Source organism: Rhineura floridana, chromosome 12, assembly GCF_030035675.1.
Source record: "Rhineura floridana isolate rRhiFlo1 chromosome 12, rRhiFlo1.hap2, whole genome shotgun sequence".
Taxonomy (NCBI): Eukaryota; Metazoa; Chordata; class Lepidosauria; order Squamata; family Rhineuridae; genus Rhineura; species Rhineura floridana.
This window is the reverse complement of record NC_084491.1, coordinates 4,134,303-4,152,747: the sequence shown is the minus strand read 5'-3', so window position 1 is coordinate 4,152,747 and position 18,445 is coordinate 4,134,303. Positions and strand designations below refer to the sequence as shown.

At 43.0% G+C, this 18,445-nt stretch overlaps 1 protein-coding gene across 1 annotated transcript in view; it reads left to right on the top strand.

The window, feature by feature from the left end:
- The first annotated feature begins 1,933 nt into the window (after positions 1-1,933).
- SLC4A5 (solute carrier family 4 member 5) overlaps positions 1,934-18,445 on the top strand; it is a 127,164-nt gene continuing 110,652 nt past the window's right edge. The window contains exons 1-3 of the mRNA XM_061592631.1: positions 1,934-1,983; positions 11,548-11,636; positions 14,163-14,357. Of these exons, the coding sequence (XP_061448615.1) occupies positions 11,564-11,636; positions 14,163-14,357 (268 nt within the window). The 5' untranslated portion in view covers positions 1,934-1,983; positions 11,548-11,563. The remainder of the gene's footprint in view (positions 1,984-11,547; positions 11,637-14,162; positions 14,358-18,445) is intronic.

Below are 18,445 nucleotides of genomic sequence, written 5' to 3'. Positions count from 1 at the left end.
ATGGAATAATGGGCTCAAGTTGCAGGAAGCCAGATTTCGGCTGGACATCAGGAAAAACTTCCTAACTGTTAGAGCCATACGACAATGGAACCAATTACCTAGAGAGGTAGTGGGCTCTCCAACACTGGAGGCATTCAAGAGGCAGCTGGACAGCCATCTGTCGGGAATGCTTTAAGTTGGGTACCTGCATTGAGCAGGGGGTTGGACTTGATGGCCTTATAGGCCCCTTCCAACTCTACTATTCTATCGTTCTATGCATATATCTGAATTTTGTGATGTAGTTCTCCAAACAATGTTTTCAAAAATGCACAAATTAGGGGAAAGTATGCATAAAAATGAATATATTCGTGAAAATAACATAAAAATGCATTATATTATGAAAAATTGCTTGCAAAAATGTGTACATTAGTCAAAACTGCATGCAAAAATGTGTTAACAGAAATTTGCTCTAAAATTTTCATGAAAATTTAAAATATTATCTACAGATTTCTGCAGAAATGTGAACTAAATTTAAGATTTAAAAAACTGAGAAACTGAGAGAACTGAAATTGACCAAAAAAAATATCCACTCCTAGTTGTTGCTGATCACTTCTCTCACTTTCCTTGTCACAGAAAATTGTGTTGTTCTGTAGCACCATCTTGTGGCCCAAAAGAGGAGTTGTTTAGGTTTTCGTTTTATTTGGTTCGTGTGTTTTTGCAACATCATGAGGCAGGAATTTTTTCATTGTTTATACTGTAATGCAAACCTTGCTCATTTGTGCTGCTCAGACCAATACACAAACTTAAAAACACAGCTGTCTTTTGAAATTAACACTTCTTTAAAAATTGCAATGTAGCTCCCCATCCAAAACATGCATTCCCCCAAAAGAATATATTAGGGGAAAGTGGACACAAAATTGTGTGTGTGTGTGTTCGTGTGTGTTGAAAATAATTTACAAAAATACCTTGTATTATAGAAAGTTGCTAGCACAAACAAGTTTATTAGACAAAAATGAGCATACTAGGAGAAATGTGCACGAAATGCATGCAACATTTATGCAAATTATTTAAATTGCAAACTGAAACTAAGATTGGAAAAATGAGAGACCGAGAGAATCCAGAACTGACAGATTTGTTGGTCCCTAGGATTTGAGGCTTTATTTCCTATTGAGCGGTTATTTATCCAATGCCCACTGGCGTGGCTTGGTGGGGCATCAAATTCCAGCTGATTAGCAGATTTTTCCCTAGCACGTGCCGGAAACTCTCTTGGCAACCACTGGCATTAAATAGATGTGTCATGACTGTGGTGGCCTAGAATACTGGTTGGCAACTCTATCAGGATGTATTATTGTTGTTATTGTTATTGTGAGAGCCCAACAATTATGGGGAAAGCTTCACCTGTCACCATTCTTATTGTCAGACATCTTATTACTTGTATGTACCCCTCTGATTTATTTCTGATTTGTGAATGCTGTGTACATTGACCTCCCCCTTTTATCTTTGCAACAACCCTGCAAGGTAGATTAGGCTGAGACATAAGCAGCAGTTAGTAGTTGTACTTAGTGTGGCCTTAATGAAGTGCAGCCCCTGAAATGCTGAAATATATTCTGGTGGAGTCCAATCCTACAGATGTCTACCCAGAAGATAGCCTCATTGAGTGAAATGGGATTGCAGATTAAGGAATGTGCTGTCAGACATGAAAAAGAGACATGCTGTTCTGGATATGTTTGAAACAATGTAGTTAGATGGCCTATAATAGAAATATTCAACACGGTGCCCTCCAAATGCTGTTGGACTAAAACTCCCATCCGTCCCAGACAGAACCAATGGTCAGGAATGATGGAAATTGTGGCCTTGGGCACTGGCAGTCAAAAGTGCCCTTGCAGTCTGTGGTTTATATGTTGCCTCTTTCTCATTCTCCAGCCACCCAGGACTTGATAGAATCCTAGAGCTGCTGCAGATCCCCTGACCTTAGTCCGGACTATTTCCTGGCAAGTTTCAAATGTAAGTACAATATTTATTCAACTTTGAGTGTTCTGCAGGACTGCCTGCCATAGACTGGAGTTGTTGAAAAGGGGGAGAGGTGAGCAATTTGTAGCAATGTCCGTCAAAGTTTTTCCTGGTTTGGGATTTTCATTCCAAATACAAGGAAAGTGGGCTATCAAAGAGGCAAGAAACTCACATTGGTGCATTAATTAACAGGTTAACCCTCCACATGTTTAATTAAAGAAAAGACCCATTGACTTCATTGGGAGTTACTCCAACCCATATAAGCATGTTTGGGATATTGCAGCTGTAGCTTCAATGTGGAACCCTTTAAATTTTATTTTTTTCAGTTGGGTGGAGAGTTGTTAAGTTGTGGTGTGGTACTGCAATCGGCTGATTAATCAAAATCAACTAACATTAGTTTTCAGCTGCCCTAATAAATATTTTAAAAGACATTTATACTCTTTAGCCAGCTGAAGTACAATGTTTTTTCTGAGAATTTGGTCAGGGTGTTGCAGTAATAAAAAGGCATAGATTTCGTTTGCAGTGGGAGGAAGCCCTGAAATGGTGCTGGCAGCTGGTTTAGTCTCAGAGTGACTTTGAGGGGGATTGATTTTCCTGCCATGGACAATAACTATTCCCTCTTTGGCCACCCATGAAGGGCAATCGGATCACATGAAATAATTAGGAAACTAATACTGTATGCATTCATGATTTTTAAAAAATACCCAAAATACACTGGAGGTGGTACACAGAGAAAGTTACCCTATAATAGAAATGTAACATTATATCTATAATATGGGATTATTAGTTCATTTGTTCGTTTATTAAATTTATATCTCGCACCTTCCTCCGAAGGGAGTTTGGGAGTAATATACTGCGCTTCAGTAATTCTGCCTTAATCTCTCGAAGAGCAGTGAGGGGCTAAACGCATCTCGGCTTCAGGTTACAAGTTGTGTTGCATGTGGATGAATGATCCTCCATACGAAAGCATATTCCCCCATGTAAAACCATATACACCAGGGAGGAGGATTGTTGCTTAGATTTCTCCCCTTCCTGCATGTTTTCCTTGTACAGGGCATTTTAAAAAGAAAGTATGGGCATTCTCATATAAGCCCCTTCCTGTATTTACCTCCTCAATGGATTATGTGCTGACTGCCATGTTTCCACATCAGTGTGTTTAAAAATACAGTCCTCAGAAAATCCACCAGCATTTTAATACACATTTCTCCTAATAGGCACATTTTTGCAAGCTTTTGCATGTTATTTTCACCAATGTATGCATTTTTATGCACACTGTCACCTAACATACCTATTCTTTTGGTTGAGCTGCATCACTAAATTCAAAGTGCAAATTTGAAAGGATTGCTGCATTGTTCCAGAAAGTGTGAACTAGGGTTTGCCTTAAAATGTGAACTAAATTTCTTCCCCGTTCATACCTGGCAGTTAAGTCACATTGAACTCAATGGAGCTTATTTCTGACTAGATACACATAGAATTGCATTGTTTAGTAATTGTATAGTAGTAACACACTGATGTATTTTGCATAATACAGGTTTATGAAATATATTTTATACTTTTATTAACTTTTTAGAAAAAAACTACTGGGACGTTTTATAGATTTACAATTATCTTTTATTATTACACGCATCACATAATAAGAAATGTGTTTTAGATGAGATGTTCATAAGGCTGGCTGTATGTTTAAATACTTTGGCTTTTCTTACTTTGTAATACTGGTTTAAATATCCTCATGAAGAAATAAGCATATTTGGCTGAAAATAAAGCATCTGGATTTCCGAGCGTTAGGAATAAATAATTCACAGCTCAATGCTATGTCTCAGTGTCAATGGAGCTTATTCCCACATCTGGGTTAAATCCAAGGAGCAGTAAAGATAGGAGAGACCTAATGAGAAATATAGTGGGGAGAATCTGGTGCCAGATGGGTGTGCAAAGGACTAACCAGGGTAAGAAAGCTATGTGAACACATGTTGCTACTCTGCCTAAGAGCTGAATAGAGAGAAAGATACTACCTCTTCTCAGATGAGTGGTGAAAGTGGTAAAAGTTCATTTTTCAGAGCATTGTGGTGAATCAGAAACACAGACACCGGGAATTACTGGGAGTGTCCCTTACACATTCTTGGGGGGTCAAATACTGCCTCTCTTTGATATTTTCTTGTCAAGAAACAACCAGTGAATATGCAGAGATAGGAGATTTTAAGTGTAGGATGAGTCCTCTTAGATCTCCTTCAGGTCCATGGCTCCTGGACCTATTCCTGGCAATGAGTTGTAACATCCCATAGCTGGTAAGAATCACTCCTAAGTCTCTGCTTAGTTCACCTTCCCTGACAAAATGGAATTTAGAGTCAAGGTGCTAGGTCATTCTTAAAATTGCAGTGAGGCAGAGGTACGTTTGTTACAGAGCTTGGAAGTAATTAGTTACAAAAAACTTACTTGGAATTCATTACTTTTTTGAGGAATGAGTAGGTAATACCTTTACAGTTTGGTTGTAATAGAATGCGGAGTAACTTTATTACTTATGAGGAGTAATTGTAATGTATCCGGCATTACTTTTGGGCATTGCTGAGGTGGGGGAGCAGGAGAAGTCTTCCGCTCCTCTGATTTGTGGATGAAACTCATGTGCCTCAAACTGGGCTTCTGTGCAGCATCGCTCTTCCCTCGTGCTCTGTGGGTGGGTAGGAGGCGACGAGGGAGGAGGTGGAGAGTGAGACAGGGTGGAGTGGAGAAAATAATTGTTTAAAAAAATGGATGGTGGTGGTGAAGAATGGAGTGGAGTGAGAAAGAAAGCCGGAGGGCAAGAACATGGATAAAGGAGGAGAAGGAGGCAGCAGCAGGATGGAGATAAAGAACTGTGGAGGTGAAAGATGACAATGTGCATGCATGCATGTGTGTGTGTCTGTGTGAATACTTGGAATGCAAAGCAGCCTCCACTGCCCTCCCTGGCTGCTTTCCTGCATTTTCAGTGTTTTAACTTTTTTGCCCTCCTCTAGGATGGACACCTTAACGTGGTGGGAGGTTTGAGAGTGTGATAAAAGCTAAAAAGCTGAGAGCAGTGCTGTCAGGACTGTAGACCAAGAGGCTAGACTCCTAGCAGGGGCACCCAAAGCGGAATGGTCAAAGCTGAGACACCAGACTAAGATGCATCCAGACTCAGAGGAAGGCAATGGTAAGCCACCTCTGAATACCTCTTACCACGAAAACCCTATGAACAGAGTATCCAAAATGCAAGACAAGATAGTGCTGGAAGATGAGACCACCAGGTCAGAAGGCACTCAGCCAGCTACTGGGGAAGAACAATGGACAAGTATGAGTAGTGCTATGACTAATGACGAAACCGGATCAAAGCTGAAAGGAAGCCCAGAGGCCAATGCACACAGATGCAAAAGGAGAGTCCAGAGTTGTACAATGCACACAATAGGAACATGGAATGTGAGAAGCATGAACCAGGGAAAGTTAGAAATTGTCAAGCAAGAAGTGGAACGTATCAAAATTACAATACTTGGCGTGAGTGAATTAAAATGGACGGGAATGGGACATTTTCAATCAGGCAACTACAAAATATTTTATGCAGGAAATGAAAAATTAAGAAAAACAGGGTTACTTTAATAGTGAAAAGCAGTTAGGAGCTATAACAAGGTCTGAGTGAGTGATATCGATGAGATTTAATGGAAAACCTATTAACATAACCGTTTTTAGAGGAGGATAAGCCCCCTCTAGGCCAGAGCAAGGAATTTTGGTACAAGTGTCTCACCTTGCCCCATTAGACTGTTACTCTAGCCTTTTTCTAGTTTAAACATGGGCATGGTACATCTTTAGATTTCATAGAAATATTTCCTATTAGTGGACTTTTTTTATATAGATAGGGATCCCTCCAAAAAAGGAATGATGACAGATTGGTGCCAGGCTGAACCTCCTGATGCACCCTAGGCTGCCCAGCTACTTTGGGGAGTGTCTGAATGCTCATTCCCACTACTCTTGCCAGGGCCAGCACCGGGCATGACTGGGCCCTTGGGCACCAACCTGCCCTGGGCCTGCCCCATCTACCTCTCCTGCCGCTGTGAATGTTGTATGTGCTGCGGCGCACAAGCCTACTATCAACCAAGATGGCCATGGGGATGTCAGCCCCTTAGGAAAGCCTCTGCCGCCATCTTGGTTGATGACAGGCATGTGCGCACAGCACACAAACATTCACAGCTACAGAAGAGGCAGGTGGGGCACGTGTGTGGGCTTCTTGAAGCCCACACTGTCTGTATAGGGGGCTGCCTGGGAGTTCCCTCTTCTCAATCTGCGGCAGAGATGGCAGCTGCCACTGCCGTAGATCGTGGAATGGGAGTGTTACCCTCCCACACTAAGGTGGAGCCCTTCAGGGGCCCCTCTGGGCTGCAGGGGCCCTCAGCCAGGGCCCAACCTGGCCGCTTTCTGGTGCTGGCCCTGACTCTTGCCTTCAGACCAACTCCAGGAAAAATAGAGAGAGAGACAGAGGAGGTTTGGAATTACTTTCACAAAGCCCAGATGATGTAGAACTTAACAAAACCTTGCCAACTATCTTTAGAACACAGGTAGGCAGCTTAATAACTATGCAGTCTTTGCATATGTGTAAGATTTTAGTGAGAAAATCCACTGATATGCTTTTTAAAACAAATGATGACAAGTGTCAAAGCATACAGAATTTTAACTGGGAAAACAGGTTTTCTTTCCACATCTAATCTGAGGTGACATACACACTTAACACTTTGTAGTGAAAAAATGTAGTTTTTCTCAATACAAAATTGTTCGTGGTTGTTCTCAAGATTCGGCTTTCAGTCTAGGTTGATTGTAGATGCTGCCATCCAGATGGGTGGGTGTGGTTACTTAGTATGTGTTTGAAAAACCTCTCCTCTTGACTAGGTTATGTGTTTCAAAACCTTCCCCTTGTGATGTTGGTAAATGCCCACCCATAATGTCATTGGGCAGGTCTGGATATAACACACACACACCGCTTGCTGGGAACACCTACATCTGTTTTCAAATGGACACATGGTGGGGTAATGCAGAATCAATCTGCAATGAGCTTTTATTTTCAGGATGAAACCCAACTGTCAAGAAGCACTTTTCAGGGACAAAAAGAATGCAATAGGTCTAGATGATGCGTGGACTAGATTGGGGAAAAAACCCCAAGAACTCAGTCTCCATTAATTCTCAAACAAAATGCAGCCTGAGACAAAGAAACTCCAGCTTTGAGAATGAGACGGAGTGAAACAGACTGGCCAACCGCACGCCAGTGGGAAGCAGCAAGTAGGACCTGGGTGCAAAAAGCACCCTCCCCTTCTCTGATTTCCAGCAACTGGTATTCAGAAGCATATTGTCTCCGTCAGTGCAGGGAGAACATGTCCATCATGGTTAGTGGCCACTGATAGCCTCATCCTCCATGAATTTGTCTCAATCTATTTCTAAACCCATCCAAGTTGTTGACTGGCCATCACTGCCCCTTATGGGAGCAAATTCCATAGTTTAACTATGTGTTGTTAAAAACATATGTGTTGCCCCCTCTAGGATGCACACCTTAACGTGGTGAGGGGGTTTGAGAGTGTCGAAGAAGCTGAGAACAATGACTAGACTCCTAGCAGGGGCACCCAAGGCGGAATGGTCAAAGCTGAGACACCAGGTTAAGATGCATCCAGGCAATGGTAAACCACCTCTGAATACCTCTTACCACAAAAACCTTATGAACAAAGTATCCAAAATGCAACACGAGATAGTGCTGGAAGATGAGACCTCCAGGTCAGATGGCACTCAGGAAATAAAAATAAATATATAAAATACAAAATAAATAAAAGGAAGATGGAAGCAATACACTGAAGAACTCTATAAAAGAGATGCCAGGGCAATAGATTCATTCATGGAGGAACTGTATGATGAAGAACCAGAAATTTTAGAATGTGAGGTGAAAGCTGCTCTTAAAATACTTGGGAAAAACAAATCGCCAGGAACAGATGGCATACCAATAGAGTTGCTACAAGCTACTGAGACTGAATCAGTCCAAATTTTGACAAAAATATGTCAACAAATATGGAAAACTAAACAATGGCCCACAGACTGGAAACATTCATATACATCCCAATTCGAAAGAAAGGGGATCCCAGGGAATTATCAAACTATTGTCTTATTATCCCATACAAGTAAAGTAATGCTCAAGATTCTACAGCGAAGGCTCCTACTATATATGGAGCGAGAAATGCCGGACATCCAAGCTGGATTTAGAAAGGGAAGAGGTACCAGAGATCATATCGCAAACATACGTTGGATGATGGAACGGAGCAAGGAATTTCAGAAGAAAATCGCCCTGTGCTTTATAGACTACAGCAAAGCCTTTGATTGTGTAGATCATAAACTATGGAATGCTTTAAAAGAAATGGGGGTGCCACAGCATCTGATTGTCCTGATGCACAACCTATACTCTGGACAAGAGGCTACTGTAAGGACAGAAAATGGAGAAACCAATTGGTTCCCAATCGGAAAGGCAGAAATCAGTAATGATTTGAAATGAATGCTGTTAAAAGTAAAAGAGGAAAGCACAAAAGCAGGACTACAGCTGAACGTCAAAAAGACTAAAGTAATGACAACAGAAGATTTATGCAACTTTAAAGTTGACAATGAGGACATTGAACTTGTCAAGGATTATCAATACCTCGGCACAGTCATTAACCAAAATGGAGACAATAGTCAAGAAATCAGAAGAAGGCTAGGACTGGGGAGGGCAGCTGTGAGAGAACTAGAAAAGGTCCTCAAATGCAAAGATGTATCACTGAACACCAAAGTCAGGATCATTCAGACCATGGTATTTCCGATCTCTATGTATGGATGTGAAAGTTGGACAGTGAAAAAAGTGGATAAGAGAAATATCAACTCATTTGAAATGTGGTGTTGGAGGAGAGCTGTGCAGGTACCATAGACTTGAAAACAACAAATAATTGGGAGACCAAATTAAACCAGAACTATCATTAGAAGCTAAAACAATGAAACTGAGGTTGTCGTACTTTGAACACATAATGAGAAGACATGATTCACTAGAAAAGACAATAACGCTGGGAAAAACAGCAGGGAGTAGAAAAAGAGGAAGGCCAAACAAGAGATGGATTGATTCCATAAAGGAAGCCTCAGGCCTGATCTTAGAAGATCTGAGAAGAGTGGTTTATAACAGATGCTATTGGAGGTTGCTGATTCATAGGGTCGCCATAAGTCAAAACTGACCTGAATGCCCATAACAACAACTTTTCTGCACCCCAGGGAATAATGTGTACTTAGTTGGTGGCAGGGCAGGGTCCAGGAGGTGATTGAGTGAGAGAGATGACACTTGCTGACTGAGAGTGTGTGGGGGTTGCACTTGGTTTGATGTGCAAATATCTGAGCCCTCTCCACCTCCCTTACCAGCAAAGGGCCCCCCAATGCTATTTTATGAATAAAAAGAATTATTCTACCACCTCTGTGTGTGTGTGTGTGTGTGTGTGTGTTTCTTTTTAATGTTGTTTGAGGTGACTTAGGTATGCAGCAGCCAAGGCCAGCCCTTAAGTAACTTAAGTGTAATTGTAGTGATTACTCTTGAGTAATGGTAAATAAACAATTCCTTTCAGAACCATTGTAATGGTAATTTGTTCCTTTTAGGGGCCATGTAACAGTAATTGTAATTTATTCCTTTTTAAAAGTAATCTTCCAACCTCTGATTTCTTATGATTATAAATATCCGATTTGCATGAACAGGCTGATGCCATTTTTCAAAGTACCAAACTCCATCACAGTGTTGGTACTTCCTCATCCAATCACCTGATGCCCCATCTTCTCCAGTTCCCTCGCCAGTTACTTGTTGGATCTGGACTGAGTTTGTATATTCTGCCTTGTCATCATGACCCTACCGGCATTCACAGTTTAAATGGTAATAGCCATTGTTATGTGGAGGAGGTTTAGTTTGGTTATCCAGCTCTGCATTGCTATACATCCCTGTTTTGTTTCATTATTGTTGTTATTATTGTGTTTTATTATTGAGATTACTGCTGTTATGAAACTGTTCTTGCAACTGTTGATTTTGTGATGCGTTGTCCTTATTGTTAATTGTAAGTTGCTTTGGGCACAACTTTTGTGGAAATGCAGCATACAAATAAAACGATGATAATGATGGTGGTCAGGGCCGGTGCCAGGCATGCTGGGGCCCTTGGGTACCAGCTTGCTCCGGGCCCCAGCTCTCATGCAAACACCCCACCTACCTGTCTCTCCTGTCTTTTGCGGCTGTGCACGCTGGGCTGCCATTGACCAAGATGGCAGCCAAGGTTTCCCTAAGGGGCTGAAGCCTCCACTGCCATCTTGGTTGATGGCATGCATCCGTACTATGCACGCACATCCCTGCAATCAACCAAGATGGCGGCAGGGGCATCAGCCCCTTAGGAAAACCTCAGCTACCGTCTTCGTTAATGGCAGCCCTGCGTACGCAGCCCACGCAGCCACAAAAAACAGGACAGACAGGTAGGTGGAGCCAGTGAATGGGCGGGTGGCTGGGAAGCTCCCTGCGATTGCAGAAGGGGAGTGCTACTCCTCCCCCATTCTATTGAGGGGCCCCTGTGGCCCCAGGGGCCCTCAGCCAGGACCCAACCTGGCCGCCCTTTAGCACCGGCCCTGATGGTCGTGCTTGATGTTGCTAATGCCATGCAGGACTCTAATTGGTCTGGGGTTATCAAAGCCTGATCTAGATACCCGGGTGGGAGGGTTTCAGTTTTTAAAAGAGGCAGGATCACTTTGTTAGAAAGTTTTTCATGAGCAAGGGAGGTAGGCAAAGATCATCTCCAGCTATGTTCCCGCCCCTGCCCAAGCCCATCTACCTACAACTGCCCTGTGGAAGGATTTCAGGAGGGAGAAAGAGAGACAAAGACCACCCCACTCCAACTGGACTATGCCGTCCCCTTTCATAGGACCATTTAGCATCAACTTGATGGATCTACTTTTGCATGTTGATACAGTGGCTTTAAAAATATTTAACGTTTTTTGTAAGCTGCCTTGAAAGGCTTTTTGTCTTGAAAGGTGGGATATAAATACTTGTAATAAATAAGTAAATAAATGTTCACTTAATCAGATGCTTGGAGAAGAACAGTATGACTCAGCAAAGGCTAAGCAGCTGTAGGAAATCTCATAAAATAGACTCCACCTTAAAACTTTGGCCTTTAGCAACTAAATGGATTCATCCTGTTTGGCAACATCAGGTAGGCCATACCAAAAGGAAGTTAATCGCTCCAATCATCCAGATACATTTACGGCAGCCTTTTCCTCTTGACGTTTTGGACTACCCCACCCATCATCCCCAGCCACTATTGCCATAGGATGCTGGAGCGGATGGCAGTTGTAGTCCAAAACATTGGCTCACAGGTATTTGTGCAGATGGAGGAATAAGAGTGGAATCCATGTGGAAATCTGCCATGCCAAGGCTCAACTCTCGGTTAACTACACTGCACCTGTGTCCTTTGATGGGAAAAAAAGCCCTGCAGGGCATGCGTTCCCTTTTTTTGAAACCAGAGAACATGTGAATTGTCTCTCTTTAAGCATTCCCTGCTTGGCCATGATGGAAGATGATGATGCAATGAGTGAGAGAGGCCTCAGCACCTCCAGGATGAGACATGATGATGAAGGAGGTAAGTTGATTCCTGATCCTTCTCTCTTGCCACAGTTTGGACTATGTGACTTCCACTATGGTCAGTAGCAAAGGCCTGATCACTGGACATTTATTGTGGTATGGCCACACTTTGTTAACTCACTTTTTATGGGGCATCTGCATAGCGGCATGAACCTCTCCCTTGCATTTTCCCCCTGTTCAGCTTACTTCCCCTACCCCCAGAGCTCCAAAAACCTGACTCTTAAAATCTCAGTGGAATAGTTGTGCAGCTTTTCCAAATGTACATGGAATATTGCTAGGATGGCTACTTACGCATCATCAGAAAAGAGGTCAACAGAGAATATTGATTTGGATTGGGGCTTTTTAGTTTAGAGAAAAGGCGGGTCAGAGGAGACATGATAGAAGTGTATAAAATTGTGCATGGCATTGAGAAAGTGGATAGAGAAAAGTTCTTCTCCCTCTCTCATAATACTAGAACTCGTGGACATTCAAAGAAGCTGAATGTTGGAAGATTCAGGACAGACAAAAGGAAGTACTTCTTTACTCAGTGCATAGTTAAACTATGGAATTTGCTCCCACAAGATGCAGTAATGGCCACCAGCTTGGATGGCTTTAAAAGAAGATTAGACAAATTCATGGAGGACAGGGCTATCAATGGCTACTAGCCATGATGGCTGTGCTCTGCCACCCTAGTCAGAGGCAGCATGCTTCTGAAAACCAGTTGCCGGAAGCCTCAGGAGGGGAGAGTGTTCTTGCACTCGGGTCCTGCTTGCGGGCTTCCCCCAGGCACCTGGTTGGCCACTGTGAGAACAGGATGCTGGACTAGATGGGCCACTGGCCAGATCCAGCAGGCTCTTCTTATGTTCTTACTTCTTTACTCAGCGCATAGTTAAACTATGGAATTTGCTCCCACAAGATGCAGTGATGGCCACCAGCTTGGATGGCTTTAAAAGATTAGACCAATTCATGGAGGACAGGGCTATCAATGGCTACTAGCCGTGATGGCTGTGCTCTGCAACCCTAGTCAGAGGCAGCATGCTTCCGAAAACCAGTTGCCGGAAGCCTCAGGAGGGGAGAGTGTTCTTGCACCTGGTTGGCCGCTGTGAGAACAGGATGCTGGACTAGATGGGCCACTGGCCTGATCCAGCAGGCTCTTCTTATGTTCTTATGTTCTTATATGCTAATATTTATGTTTAGGGGCACATTTAGAAATTGTTGTTGTTTTTTAATAATATTCATCTTGCCCAAGAGAGACAGGTGGTGATCAGTTGAGCTGCATGCCTGATTCAGGGGCTACTGTTGATGGGCAGGTTCAACCCCTCTCTTCTCTTCGAGTTCTTTACTGGACTTTGACCAAGTGGCCCTTCAAATAGAGGACTATCATCTGTAATATAGGACTCATGGCCACCCTACCTATCTGCTATTCTGGCCTGTTATGGCCTATACAGATTGCTCTAGCCATTTCCTTTTCTATGATCTGCCTCTCCTCTCAAGTAATCAACTCTATCATTTTAATATATCATTTTAATTTTTTCAAATAACATTGCCTTTATATCAATTTTCTCTGTCCCTGCCAAAACTGCAGCAGGAGGATCAATGTATTCTCTCATGGTCTGCCTAGGCTGAAGGAATTTTTCCAAAGGCAGTTGGCATCCCAAGAACACAGCAAAGCCAAAGAAGGGGGTCAGTGGTCAACCCACCAATCCCATGTACACACACCCCAACCACACACATATGGACACATGACTGTGGATCTTGGTTTGTGTGAAGCAGTTTCCTACGTGGTTGTGGTGGAATCATTTGCAATGGTGCAGGCTTTTTATTTTACAGAGATAAATAGAGAGAGGGTGCCCTGCTGTGGTAAAAATGATGAAATAAAAAAATAGGTCGCAGATATTGTATGAAAATATGGAGGCAGAGTTGAGAGTTGAGTTAACTGATTTTATGCCTGATTTCCATGCACTACCTAATGAAAAGATATGTCAGGTTTCTCACTAATTCTATCAAAAAATAATTCAGAACATTACTGTGTATTTTTCTACCCTCAAAAACCTTTTTTCTCATGTGACGAAAATGTTAACACATTTCCCACAACTTTGGCAAGTATGACAAACCTGTTGGCCATGGCTGCATTAGTGGCTTTGCCCATTTTTGCCTCTGATCCCACCCACCACTGGTGTGTGGCCCTCGGAAGGTTGCCCAGACAGGAATGTGGCCCTCAGTCTGTCAAAGGATTCCCACCACTGCCCTAAGGAAATGCATGCATGACTTTGGTGTCAGTCATACGAGATCATGGGACGTCGGCAACTGGGGGGGGGCAGCTTCGGAAACCTGGGGGGTGGGGCGAGCTCTGGTGACCCGTGGGGGGAAGGGGCAGCTTTTATGACCCATGGGGGGAGGAGCTTTGGTGACCCATGGGAGGGGTGGGAGAGCTTTGGTGACGGTAGGTGGAGTTGTCAAATGAAGTGAGCGGGGCCACAGCCCCAAGTTAAGAATGAGTTTGGAATCTTGCCTTCACTGTCCCTCTCCCTGTCTTCCCTTCTAGGAGACTACCATTCCGTCCACATTGGGGTGCCAGTGTCACGTGGCTACAGGAGAAAAAGATGCAGGAGGAGAACATCTTTCAGCCGGGACAAAAATGGTGACCATGGAAGGCACTATGAGCATAAGGAGCAGTCAGACACTGATGAAGGCGAGAGGAATAGCTATGAGAATGGAAACGACAATGCCAGCAAGACTAGTGAGTAGGAGAGACAAAAAAGACTAAGAATTCATTAGGATCACCACCCTTATTTCTGTTCATAGACATGGTAACATAAGCACAGTGTCGGCTCCAGGATTTGGGGGGACGTGAGTCTGCCTCCTTCCTGCAACAGCAGGTTGTGTGTGCTCTTGTCAGCACCCCCTCTGCTGGGGTGTGAGCCCTCAGCATTCTGACCCCGAATGCAGCCCTGCATAAACGAAAGGCAAGTTGCCACCTGAAGGAGCTGACCATCTAAATTTGAACAGTGGGGGAAGGCAAAAATTGCACTCGCTGTTGTATGCAATTGTTAAAACCATTCCTGATTTCCGCACAGCCCTTCATGCACTATGCAGGGGTAGGGCGTGACAAAATTTGGAGGAAGTTAAAAACTAAATTGGTCGAAATGCATGCAAGCAGATCTTTTCTTTATAATGTTAAGGGGAAAAGATTTTCAAAATCCAAATAAAGGCAAAGCAGGTGAGGGAACTGCAGAACAAGGGCCAGGGGTGGGGCGCTTGTGAGGTGCAGAAGGTTTCGAGGAAAGAGATGTCACCCACAGCCACAATCTGGGTCGGTTAAATGCCTGCTTGGCACAGAACCTTCACTGATCCATGCTGTGTTTATAGAGAATGAGTGTGCCCTCACTGTCCCTTCAGCTTGGCATGAGCTGGGGAGAAGGAAGTTCAGGAGGAGCTGCCACATTTTTCTTATTATATTTCTCTGTATTTAGCCTTAGGAAAGAGTCAGAGTTGGCGCTGCATGGGCGGGGGGGACAGAGGAATCGGATTGCAAAACATCATTAGAAAGTGGGGGTGATTCTGAGTTGCCAGACCTGCAGAAAGGGAGCCTGGTGGGGAGATGCAACTTGGAAGAGAAGTGCAGAATCCTCACCATTGCAAAGGGAAGAAAGGAAATCAAATCCCTCCTGAACTCCCGTCTTTTGCGGAATAACCTTTGCAAGCCAGATCACACCATACCACAAAAAAGGTACAATAGATGAAGGTAGCATGTTCCCCTTGGCTAAAGAGCCAGAGTTCTCTTGTTGCTTGAAAGCTTAAATTAAAAGGTAGATATGAGACAAAACATCTATTTGCGATGGTAAACAGAGAAGTGAAAAGAACCTGTGTGTTTGTGTGTGTTTGTGTTGTAATATCCTTAGCTGGGAATGGCAGAGTCCACAGACTTTGCTTTGGGGTCCACCACCGAATTGCTCACTACAGTCTATTCCTTACAGCCCAGTCTGTAAGCTCCTTAGTAAAGCTTAGAATTTTGCATGCCAACATAGTTGTCTGCTTTCCATGGTGCACTCAGTAAAGAACTTTGCTTGGGTTTTACAGAATCAATAGCACAATGCCTGTCATTAGGACCGGCAGGGGTGCAAAGGGGCAGACAGAGGCTGGCTGTTGCAAGGACCCCCTGGAGGGTGTCAGTGTGCCTTTTGTTCTGCATAGAGATACACTGCGCCACCCTTCTCTACGGTCCCGTGAGGTCCTTCTCAATGGCTAGCTGGGTAACTATGCGTTCAGGGCAAAAACAAATATTTCCCCCCCAATGCAATGGAGGAACACTTAATTTTGTTTTCGTAAGAGTGAATGGTAGCCATTCACTTACACAGGAGAAAGTAACGTTGGAGCAAAGGTTAAACCTGTCATCTGCCCCATTGTCCTCTTGCTTGGGGCAGGAATTAGTAGTTTTATACTGCCCCCAATTAGCAATGGGGTGGAAATGTGATTCAGTTCACACTTAAAGCCAAATCTGAACCTTCCAAAAGTGTGAGAACCAAAACATCCATCCTTTGAAATTTGTACTTATCTGAATTTTGCAGTGCAGTTCTTCATCCAAACAATTTTACAAAAATGCATATATTAGGAGAAAGTGTGCATAAAAATGAATATATTAGTGAAAATAACATACAAAATACATTATATTAGGAGGAATTGCTTGCAAAAATGTGTACATTAGTCAAAACTGCATACAAAATTATGCTTATTAAGGGAAATTCACACTGCTGGAGAATTTTCATGAGGATTTTAAAAAAAGGAATCCGCAAATTGCTGCAGAAACATGAACTGAATTTAAGACTGAAAAATGGGAAAATTGCAAGAACCAAAACTGGCAGATCCTTCCATCCTTATCCCCAATAGATTTGCTAAGTACTACTCATTTTGTCCCATAGATCTTAAATGGGAGCCACTGTGAATTGAGCCTTTTCCTTTCTCATAGCTCTGGCTTCAGTTTCTTGCCTATGCTACAGTGAACAAGAGATAGAAGCTAGGAACTGGCAACATAGTTGATAGTCTTTAAGGTGCTTTTCATTGTCTAACAGATTTATTGTGGCATAAGGTTTTGCAAACTGGAGTCCACTTTACAAAGTGTTATCTTCACAGGGATTCCTCTGATGAATTACAGTACACAGTGAATGTAGGTTCATTAATTTCAGTGCATCTACTCTGATTAGGACTAGCATAGACTACCACCTTCAGTTTCTACTGATGACTGAGATCCAGATCTTACATTCCTGTAATTTCCAGCCTAGCCCTATCCTCAGTGGTTAAAATTGGACTAGAACTTCCCATTTTCTCTGCAAAGTCTGAAGAAGAGCACAGAGACAGCTTGCACATCTTATTGCAAAGAGAGATGGGGAAGTTCTACTTTGGATGTTTCAGAGGAACATATGAGGTAGCATGAACCATTTGAATTCTCTGCCCTTGCTGCCTCTGGTTAAATAATGTCTAAGCCAGCCTTCCCTAACCTGGCATCCCACCCACACCCACCCGTGATGTTTTAGACTGCAACTCCCATCAACTGGAACTGATGGGGAGAGCACTAGGTTAGGGAAGGCTGGTCCAAGCCATGACAAGAAGAAGCAATTTCTCACATATATGCAACAAACATGTCGCTTTTCATCTGACGAGTCCTGGAGGTTATCATCTCAGCCTAAAGCAGACTTGAAACCATTCAAGGGCTCCCTTCTTTTTTTGGAAAATGTAAATATTCCTCCTTGAAAGGAAAATGAAGCCATTTTTTGGCTCCCAAGCATATTTAAGGCTAGTTTCTGCATGAATTTTGGTTGATTCAGCCTGTTTTAAAATCCCTGGAATCAAGAGGTGTATCTGAATGAAATTACTTTGTCAATCCATCTGTCTGTCCTGTGGTGTTGTCAAAGGCCCTTTGTCAGCCTGCTTTGAGGTATGCGTTGTCATGTTTAACATTACTGGTTGTGAAAGGATTATACATACTTTTAAAAGGTTCTGTTGTTTCCACCTTTTCTGCCTACCTCTTTCCTCTCTCTCACAGAGAGAGAGAGAGAGTCACCAACAGGCCCACCTCTTACAAAGCATCATGTTGATTTGGTAACTTCACGTCATGAGAGCTGAGGGCAAAGAAAAGGCTTCAAATGCCCTATAATCTGCTCAGTAAGCTGTGGAGTTTAACAAAACAGGGTGGATAAAATAAGTCAGTGTGTCTTACTTTTGTTGCCGCTGTTATTTTGGTTGGGGTCTCTTGGTTGGGGGAAGCGGGCTGTGTGTGGTGCTGTGAATATTTCTTCAGCCAGGAAAAATGGGGGACAGATTCCAAATATTTCCAGGTAGGAAACCAGTTCACATATTTTCAATATCTTTGGACCTTTAGGTTTTCTCTTAGTTTTCTTAGTATGCCTGTGAACTAGCTGAAGGTTTTGTAGAAGCCTTAGGTGCTGTGGAGTCTATTTGCTTCTTGAATCTGCACAGTCTATCTAAGGGAAGACTGAGTTAATGCATCACCCAAGTGAACAAAAGTTAGACTGAAGATGTCAGCCAAACCTCTGTTCCCTTATCCAATTTTTAGAACACAGCTAGGAGGCACAGAGGAATGACAGGGATGAAGAAAGGGCATTTTGGAGACTGTGGTGACTCAAATGAAGCATTGCCCTTTCATATTAGAGGCACCTAACAAAAAACTGGAAATTTTGAAAGGAGCCTTCTAGGCAGGGAATTATTGTCACAAAGGTGGGAAAAGGCAGACGACCTGACTGGAAAATGTGATAGAAAACTACTCCACCTGGATGCCTGCTTTAGATGTTATATTATTATTTCCCTAATGAC